This window comes from Canis lupus, chromosome 25 (genome assembly GCF_048164855.1).
Source record: "Canis lupus baileyi chromosome 25, mCanLup2.hap1, whole genome shotgun sequence".
Classification (NCBI taxonomy): domain Eukaryota; kingdom Metazoa; phylum Chordata; class Mammalia; order Carnivora; family Canidae; genus Canis; species Canis lupus.
Window position 1 is genome coordinate 41,629,980 of NC_132862.1, and position 10,197 is coordinate 41,640,176.

Genomic DNA, 10,197 nt, shown 5'->3' on the forward strand with positions numbered 1-10,197 from the left:
TCAAGCTCAGAGCTCAAGACTTATACTCCCAGCCACACCTCTTGGGCAGGATGGTATAAGAGGGAGGCAGCATCTGATGAGATTCATCTGTGTGAGGCTCTCCTAGTTTTTTTGGCCTCAGGGTTCCCTTCTAAATACTGCAGTGACACTGTGGATCAAGAGCTGTGGTTCTTAGGAAGACTGTGCCCAGGGACAAAGGACAGTTGTGACCTGGGCAAAGCAGCGATTTACATCAGAACTTCAGAAACCTCTCCTCATCCCTGTGACCCTACAATCTTCCCCTTTATCCATTGAAAATGTTGCAGGTCTCCAGCCCAATACTCTCTGAAAAGAAGTGACATGTACAGGACCAGAGCGGGCAAGTATGTTTTAGCAAGATGAAGGCTGGGTCGGCCAATGAATACTTACAGAATGAAACCAGATTTTTAAATTAAAAAGTTAGCTTTAACCATATGAAAGGATGTCTTCTTAGATTTAAAAAAAAATCAGTAGTTTATATGGTTCAACATAATGTATTGGCATATACAAATGCAAGTTCTTAGGAAAGGGCTGGAAAGATCAATCCAATGTGTGAACAGCATTACCTCCAGGAAGAGCATAGGGTTGAAAGGGAGGGGAGGTCAAGGGAAGCTTTTGTTTTCACTCTATCAAATTTGATATGTTTGAATATTTAATAAGAATGCACTAAGCATTGGTGTGCTGAGGATGCTGACCAGCTGTTCTTAATTTGCACTGAAGAAAGCCTTGTCAGAAAAGCTGTTAAAACATGTACAAACAAGACCACTCAAGAACGGGGTTGGGTAGCTCTGTCTGGCCGAGTCAGATGTGTGCTCAGAAGTGGGAGTATAATGCCGGTTACACAGCAGATTGAGGTACGGGATTGCTTCCCTAAGAGGGCCATCCACCTCTGAATGGAGAAGCTTCCCCAAACCTGAGCATACCCTCCTGCCTTTCCTCTGATGCCCCCCTCCCACAGACTCTTCCCCTTGCACCACCAAGGGATGTGAAACGATTCCCTCCCTTCAGCTGTGCCACCATGGAGTCCAGTGGCTCTTTCTGTGGCTCTGCTTAGTGTGAGCATCTTCTTCTGACTGGCAGTAACTTTGGGGTGCCAGAGGCTCTGGCCAAGGTGGCCTTGCTTCACCAGGCCAGGGCTGTGCAGGTGCTGAGTATTGCCTTTACTTCAGGCCCACAGCTTTCCAGGGTGGCACAGCTGGGTTGCCAGCATGCTTGGGCCCAAGCAGAATGAGTCTGCAGACCTTTATTAAACAGGCATTGGTCACCACTTGCTTTGGATCCACGATGTCCACCAGTGGCTCCTTCATGGCAACATCCCGGATACAGGTCATATCAAAGCCATAGACATTCTCCCACCCTGTGAAAACAGAGTGAGACATGAGGGCCAGCAGCAGGACCCCCGAAAGTCTTCCCAGCCCTTCTAAGTGCTAGAGCACAGCATGCCCAAGAGGGTGAAGGGCAACCCATGTTCTCCTGCAATCAGAATAGAAGAATTGCTCATCTGGGTGGAAACCTCTGCAGGATGTACAGATCTCTTTGATGGTTAGGAAAACAAAAGTTCAGAGAGGCTGAGAAACTTCTCTAAGGTCACACAGGTAGAATGCCACAAGGTCAAGACTAGAATCCAAATTGCCTGACTCTTCCTGTGTCTACTTTCCTGCCCCTCTCTCTGAGCCAGGAGAGCCTCCTACAAATCCCTATCTGCCATCCTCATTTGTATCTTGATGCCTTTGCTCAAGCCATTCTGCACTCAGAAGACTTATCTCTCTCCTTCTCCTGTCCCCACCCACTGAACCTTTAGCAAAGCAGAGAGAAACATGGGCTCTTAAAGTGAAATAGACTAATTTGAATCCCAGTACCATCCTTACTGGCCAGGCCCTTGTGTTAATTCCCTAAACGCTCTGAACCTCCATTTTCTCAACTGCAAAACAAGGGGGGGAGGGTGTGTCTGTGAAAGCCTTTGCCTTTCTCATATGCCATGATGCACTCACTAAGAATCTATCCTATAAGAAATATAGGTTACCCAGCCATCTCAGTGGTGTTCGTTGGCCCCTGGTGGCTGCTCATAAGATGCTTTGAGAGGGAGAAGGATGTAGGGTGCAGGGTTGGTGAGTAAATGAATGCACATCTGATGGCCCAAAACCATCCTTAAATAGTGGCACTCATTGCTACCGTTGATTGACCACCAAGCTCAGGCCAGACTCTTCATTTAATCTATGCAGCAACCTCCAGGGGATACTTCTACTGACAGCCAAGGAAACAGGCTGGGAGAAGTTGGTATCTGGCCCTTACACAGTATCTGGGTCAAGATCACATATCAAGGAGATGATGGAGCTAGGGCTCACTCCAGCTTGTCCCCTAACCCTTCAGGTACACAGACTCAGTTGTGAGAACAACTGAGAATGCATTTTCCTCTCCCTGTACTGCAGAGGTGGCCTAAGCAGAGGCTTTAGTTACCGAGCAGCTGAATCTCATTTGTCTACTTATTCAGAGGAGTCTAGAAATGCATCCAAGGAGGGATGCTTTTCTCTAAAATCTTATGGGATTAAATTTCCTTTTAAAATGTGCATCAAACAAATGGTACCTTTGGGAACTATGTTTCTATATGTTTAGGAGAGGGGGTGTGTGAGGGGGGAGGTGGGAACAGTCCGTGAAAGCTGTGCTTCTTTGACTCCTTTCTAAGGCACACAAAGATCTTCCTCAGGGAGAAGAGGCAGAGAAAATAATTATTTCCCAGAGGGTGAGCACTCGTGAAATTCTGGCTTGAGGATAAGATGCCAGTCATATACCATTAAATCACATGAGGTTGGTGCCAAATTCCCAGTTGAAACCTATGATTGAGAATGAAGATGCTCGGTTGGCAATGGGATGTGCTTCAGAGGAGATCCCCTTCTACAGTCTGGAAATAGCTATCAGTCCTCTCCCCAGATAAAATATATACACTAAACATGTTGCCTTCATTTAAAATCTTTCCTTAAGACATCTGCTACCATGTTCCTGCTCCTTCCTTCTCTCAGCCCTGTCTTCAGTTGAGGTTCAGGGCAAGTGTCAGGCAAATACCCGAGGGAGTCTATGTGTGTGATGGTTAAAGGTCTCGGCTTTGGATTTCAACTCTGGGCTCTGTCATTTATTTGTTGTGTAATCTTAGCAAAAATTCAGCTCTCAAAGAATTGGTCTCTTCTTTAAAATAGAGATGATGATAACCACAGCTACTCTATTGTGTTGTCCTGAGGGTTAAATGTGATAATATAATGTAAAGTGCAGGAGGGGATGCTTGACACATAGAGCAGCTGATACATAGTGATTGTTATCATTATGTGGTTTGAGCTTTGGCTTTGCCACCGTCTAAGCTGTACAACCAGTGATAGATCCATCCTCTTCTCTGGGCTTGCTTGTAAAGTGAGTTTGGTTCAGTGGTTCTGTGCTCCAGAATCAACTGGGACACTTTTAAAATATAAATTCTTGGGCCTGAACCAGACTTACTGAATCAGAATCTACAGATTTGGGATCCAGGAAGCTGGAATTTTACAAATCTTTGTAGGTAGGGGCGCCTGGGTGACTCAGTTGATTAAGAGTCTGACTCTTGATTTCCGCTCAGGTCATGACCTCAGGGTCATGAGATCAGCCCCACATCAGGCTCTGCACTCAGTGGAGAGTCCACTTGGGATTATCTCTCTCCCTCTCCCTCTGCCCCTCCCCCTTGCACATGCATGTGCATCCACACTCTCTCTCAAATAAATAAATCTTTAAAAAGATATTTATAGGTAATTCCAACCAGAGGGTGAAAAGCTTTGTGCTAGATGATCTTTAAAGCCCCTTACAGGGACACCTGGGTGGCTCCGTCAGTTAAGCACTGGACTTTTGGTCATGATCTTAGGGTCATGGGATCCAGTTCTGTACTTAGTGGGGAGTCTGCTTGAGATTCTCTCTCTCTCTCTCTCTCTCTCTCTGTCTCTCGCTGCCCCTCCCCCCACCATGTGCACGTGTTCTCTTTCTCATTCTCTCTCTCTCTCTCTCTCTCTCAAAAAAGAAGTCCCTTACAATCAAGAAATGGTGAGCTTAATATCTCATGCTTTTGTGAAACCTTTTCTAACTCCTCTCAACCATGGGACTACTTCTGTATCCTCAGCACCTATAACCCAGCATTTAGCACAATACAAGCACACAGATAATGCATTGTAATTGAAATTCATTCCCAAATATTTAATGGTCTATACTGCTTTGCAATGTCCAGTATTTTAGTTACCTTTTCAGAGGTTAATTCATGTTTTTCTCCCTAGCTAGACTACCCTGGCTTCAGTTATTCAGGAGAAAATTCTCCCAGGACATTAATTTGTTTCCTCTTCTTTCTGCTAACCATTTATTTCCCACTAGCTCCTTTAACATAAGTGGAGCAGGGATGGGAGACAACACTAATCAAACAGATTAATGTTTCATTGCAACTCTGTCTTGTTTATTGACTGAGTGTATGTGGGTGAGGGCCATTGGCTACCAGGAAATATTGTCATTAATTTTCTTATTTAAATTTAAACAATAGCATCAGAAGGACCTGTGAACTTTTGTTTACAGACTAAAAAACAAACTCTTGTCCCCAAAAAACGAAAAAAGAAAATCCTAAAAAAAGGACTGCACTTTGGCATGATGAATGTAACTAAAGCAACAGCCAAACCCCAACCTATCATTATGACAGACTAGATCAACTCAAATCCCCACTTTAACAGCCTGGCAGAGGAAAAGGCATCCTCTTTTCTGGGCATAAATATAGTGCATCTGTCTCTACTGTTCTTTTATTGACATTGCCCAGCATTAAGAAAAAATTACAAGTTTAATGAAAAAGGAAAAAAAATATGACCCATCATCAGAAGAAAATATAGTCAATAGAATCAGACTTAGAGGTAGCCCAGATGTTGGAATTATCCAACAGCGACTTTAAATTACCTGTAATAAATAAGTTAAAGAATCCAACAGAAAAACATGCATGAACAGATGGAGAATTTCACTGGTGAAATGGAAACTATAAAAATGAGCCAATGGAAATGCTAGAAATGAAAATCACAATATCAGGGATTAAGAATTCTTTCAATGTGCTTATTAACAGAATGCATACATCAGAAGAAATAATGAATAAACTTCAAAATAGGTCAATAAAAATTATGCAAACTTAAATACAAAGAGAGAAAAATACAGCATTTGAGATCCATGGGATAATATCAAACAGTATCTAATGTATGTGTAATCGGAGACCCCAAAGAAGAAGAGAAAGAGAATCAGTCAGGAAAAAATATTTGTAGAGATAATGGCTGGAAATTTTCCTGTATTAATGAAATCATTAATCCATAGATCCAAGAATACTGTAGAATCCCAAGTGGGAATATATACAAAGGAAAACACATGTAAACACATGAGAATCAACCTGATGAATATCAAAATAAAGAGAAAATCCTAAAAGCAGTTGCAGGAAAAGAAATATATGAATTACTAGAGAACCAACTTTATATTTCATTGGAGAGAGCTGGAGCTATATCCTCCTTCCCTACCCTGGCCATAGTTTCAGTTTTTCCACTGGGCATATGGAATTGCCTCAAAATGGGCTCAGAGGGAAAAATAGAACAAGTGCCACTAGGTGCTACTTGCCATTTCTCCTCTAGACAGAAGAGAAGGTGTTTACAATAGTTTCATACATTTTAGTCTCTCAGGCCCAGAGACAACTCTTTGTATAAAATAGGAGAGGGCCCCCTGGGTGGCTCAGTTGGTTAAGCATCTGCTCAGGTCATGATCTCAGGGTCCTGAGATTAAGCCCTATGTCAGGATCCCTGCTCAGTGGGGAGTCTGCTTCTCCTTCTCTTTCTGCTTCTCCGCACTTCCCCAGTCTTGTGTGCTTTCTCTCAAATAAATAAATAAAATGGAAAAAAATAAAATAAGATAGGAGAGAGCCAGAGAATAGAACTCTGGATGTTTGGTGTGAAGGTGGAAAAGAACCGAATGGAGAGGAACTGAGCCCTCCAAGGGGTTTCCACCCTCCCTCAGGCTGCAAGCACCACTGACTCCATAGGAAGCCTTCCTTTTCATCTTCTCCTGTGCCAGGAAGCTGGTGCCCATACCTCTGACTCTTAGCAGGTTGGAGATTCATGTATTGGATAAGAAATCAAATAGAATATCTACCACATTTCCTTCTAGTTTTAAGATTCTATAAATCTCTTCTATAGTAGAAATTTTTGAAAATGATTGTTCCTCTCTCGAGGTAAAATACTACACCTTGCGCGTTCTTCTACTGCTTATTTTTACTCCTTCATTTGTTTATTCATTCATTCATTCATTCATTCATTCACTCAACAAGATATAATGGGCCTAGTACATGCCAATCATTTGCCTCTCTTTTTTCTGTGTTCTCTCCTAGTTGGTGAGCAAAATGAGGGCAACTTCTGTGTTTCACTCATTCTTGTGTTTTCATGTTGCATGTGGTTGAGAACGTAAAGAAAAAAGGAGAGGGATGGAAGGGAGGGGAGGGGAGGGAGGAATGGGTGGTAGAAGGTAGGAGAAGGCCAGAAAGAGGCTGTTTTATAACAATTTACTTCATGAAAGAGTCTGGGCTTTTCTCAGTTTTCTGCCCCACTTTAAGATTTTTCTTTTTTGGCTAGTTCTTGAACCAACTGAAATTTGCTTACAATTGTTCCCTTAGCAACCAACAACCTTTATGCTTTACTTTTGATTTAGAACTCAGAGTAACCAAAATCTCTGTTTATTTGAAACAGATTTTAAAAGGCTTGCTTCCTTTACTAAAAACAAAAACGGATCATTAAAAAATGTTTCAATAGAAAACTTCACAGTTTTTAAAATAAGTTTTACATGTATGTTTGATTTTTATTTTTTGGGTCTGGGTTTTTTTTGAATAGAAGACTGGAGAGAGAGAGAGAGAGAGAGAGAGAGAGAGAGAGAGACGACTCCAGAGTAAACATTTCACAGGAAAAAAGGAGGCTGATTTAAATTTGTTTTTCTTTCCCAGAAGCTATGAAAATTGCAGTGGGCAACATGAGATTAAATCACATGATCTCCAGTCCTGGAGATCCTCTAGGATCTTCCCTCTAGCACTTCCCAGGGTCTGTGCAAGTCCTCTCCAGCTCCAGCTGGCTCACTACAACGTATATGCCACAGGTTCCCAAACACAGTCCAGAAAAAGGAGGAGGGTAAGGTATGTTTGCTTTTAAACCATGAGGAAGTTCCTTAAAGAGCTGTGCCCAGGGTCAGGGCTCAATAAATATTTACGCATAAGAATGAAGAACGCACCTGAAGGTTCTCCTCAAAAACACTATTTGGTATAGTTACACAGCAAGAACTCCAAAAGCAGCATTATAATGTAGCTCCAGGGAAAAATATGTCCTATTTATACATGCATTTGATCAATGTTCACTGTTGAGTTGTTTCTGCAATCTATGGTGAGAGCACATCTGTCCTAGATTCTGAGCCACTGGAGGCCAACAAGCTTGGCAGTCAGGCTCACTTGCCAGAACTACAAACAGAAAGGGCTTAGTCACATGTTCAGAGCATAGATCAGTCTGGTGCCATGTACCACCAAGAGCCGTCACATCCTTTGATATACCTCATCTCACCTAATCCTCACAGGGATTGATGATACTGTCTCTGAGGCCAAAGAGGTTAGGTAATTTGCTTCCAGTCATCCAGGTAGGGTTTGAACCCAGGGCTGGCACATGATCATTTAATGGATGCCACCCTCCCTCTCATTGCTTAACGAATTTTAGAAATGACACCAGATTGACTAGTGGCATAACTGTCCCATTTCTGTGTTCTGAATCTGACTCTGAACTTTGTGCTTTGATGTTGTATTTCCAGAAGGGAATGAACACACAAACAAATGTATACATTCCATAGTGCAGTCCAGCTGAGGTTGCACTAGCAATAATTAGATGGCAGTTGTGTGAATTGATGGAGCAACAATTTGTCAACCTACTGAGTCTCAGCCTCTCAGGGCAGAAGTCACTGATCATCCTCAGTCTGTGAATCCCTCCACAGTGATCTTGCCAAGGAAGGTTTGACTACTGCAGGGGCAGGAACCCCAAATCTGCTGACCCCTTTGCATCATGTGGAGTTTCTGCATCATACTTTGGGTTGGATTGTGTATGTGCTTGCCTGTATGAGGGGTTCTTTGCTCCTTTGTAGTGTTTAGTTCTGGTTGAGGAGACATGGATGTTTCTAAGTGACAAAAATGCATTTGGAATAAGCTTGAGGACCTAGTTTGTGTCACTGAGAAATGCTGCTCTCTAAATTAAAAAGAACAAAGCATCCTTTTCAGACCAGATAAAACATTGAAGATGGTGTTTGTTTGTTTGTTTGGCTATTTTTTTCCCCTAAAAGAACAAGTTTTCATCTGATTGAACAGTATGAATCTAGGTTCGGATATGAGTCCCTGACACACACACACACACACACACAAACACATGCATGTACATGTGTGCACATATATGCATGTGCAAAGTCTCCTCACCCCCACTGCCATCCATTCCTCCAAAATAACCTCAAAAAAGAATATATATTTTACTTAACATGAAGAAGAGTTACTATTATTTTGATAAAATCAAGTAGCATGAAGTAGCGGGATTCAGAATGGTCAACCTGGCTAGCGATCTGCCATTTCTGACACCTGTTGTGGACTTTTGGGATAACTGAACCTCCACAGGCTCCCAGCCCCCTGGCCTGATGTTCTCTACAAAAATTAGCTTCTGCTGCTTCAGTCATTTTTCATTCACATTGCATTCATTCTCTCACTCCAGGATATGTCTCTTACATCAACCTCATTGCTTATTTTCTCTCTGTAGACCTCCCACTTTTGGGGACCAGAAGAAAACACATAGAGAGAAAAATCCAGAATAAGTCACAGGTAAACTCCTCCATAGGCATAGCAGCTGTGTTCATGAGACTGGATGCTCACCTCAGGGCCACTGTAGTACTTCCCACCACAAACATGAAAAAGAAAAAAAATGCCCAACAAAAAGAAAAAAATGCCCAACAAAAACTTAAAAGGTGACTTACAGTGGATTTTGAAGTCCTTGTACTGTCTGTCTTCAATTGCTACCACGTACAAAGCTGCCCGGTCTGGAAACATAAGCCCTCCAGGTTTCTGTTGATGAATTGTGGGGAAATGGGTCTCGTAATCTATTCACCTGACAAAGACATTACATTTTGAACTGCACATAGAGTCACCAGACAGGCATCCCCTTGCCAGCATTTCTCATTCAGCAGACTGTCACCTTGGCCAGGGTTAGGGTTAAGATGGTAATGCTCAACTTTTACTTGGGAGCAGGGAGAGTTTGAGGGACCTATGTGGAGATAATAGAACAAATGTACTGGGGCAAAACTAAGTTCAGTAAGCATAAGTAAAAGGTGTCATGACCCTTTAGCCTGGAGAAGCCAAGATCAGAAGCATGCTTGGCTCTCTGGCAGCTAACCAAGTCCTAGGTACCTGTTGACCAGAATAGATTTCTGTCTTGACAACAGAGAATGGGTGTAGATTATAACCAAAGAGGCCAAGATTTGACCTACAGAGTAATGTGGGAGACATGTTGGACTTGGGTACCATCATTCTGTCCCCTGAAGCAGATCTAGTTTAAGGAGAGGGGTCTTGAGGAGGTGACCTTCTAGCCTAAGCCTCCTCTGGAACTTCATCTTCTTCCTAGACTGTTGGCCAGGGGTATAGCAGCAGGACAGCCAGCAGACCAACAATGGGACAGCATGCAGGACACTTACCAGCCACTTGTCCCTGGCAAAGATCACCGTGTTGAGCATTGACTCATAGAACAGACAGTAGCCCATCCACTCGCTGATGATGATGTCTACCTTCTCCACAGGCAACTCCACCTCTTCTACTTTACCCTTAAATATGGTGATGACTGGAAAATAAGAACCCCATGGCCACACTTTGCAGGGACCCTAGCCTGAAACCTTGAGCACCCCACATCAGGGCCAGACCTACAGGTTTTAGCCCTGTTCTGACTCTGCTTTTAGGATGTGACATACCTCACCCTTCACCAAGCTAACTATACAAAGAGAACTGTGAGCTACTTGCATGTTTTCTCCCTAAAATGTACTGGGCAGTGACTATGTCCTGGCCCTGTGCCAAGCCTGTGATATGCACCATATCATGTGATCTTCCCAGCAATTCCATGA

General features: G+C 42.9%; 1 protein-coding gene across 10 annotated transcripts in view; it reads right to left on the reverse strand.

Annotated features, from left to right (window-relative positions):
* PRMT8 (protein arginine methyltransferase 8) overlaps positions 1-10,197 on the reverse strand; it is a 116,564-nt gene that overhangs the window by 14,851 nt on the left and 91,516 nt on the right. For all 10 annotated transcript variants that reach the window (XM_072799344.1, XM_072799343.1, XM_072799342.1 and 7 more), the window contains 3 exons: positions 9,778-9,920; positions 9,064-9,151; positions 1,260-1,375 (listed from right to left, as the gene is read on the reverse strand). In XM_072799344.1, coding sequence (XP_072655445.1) covers positions 1,260-1,375; positions 9,064-9,151; positions 9,778-9,920 — 347 coding nt within the window. The remainder of the gene's footprint in view (positions 1-1,259; positions 1,376-9,063; positions 9,152-9,777; positions 9,921-10,197) is intronic.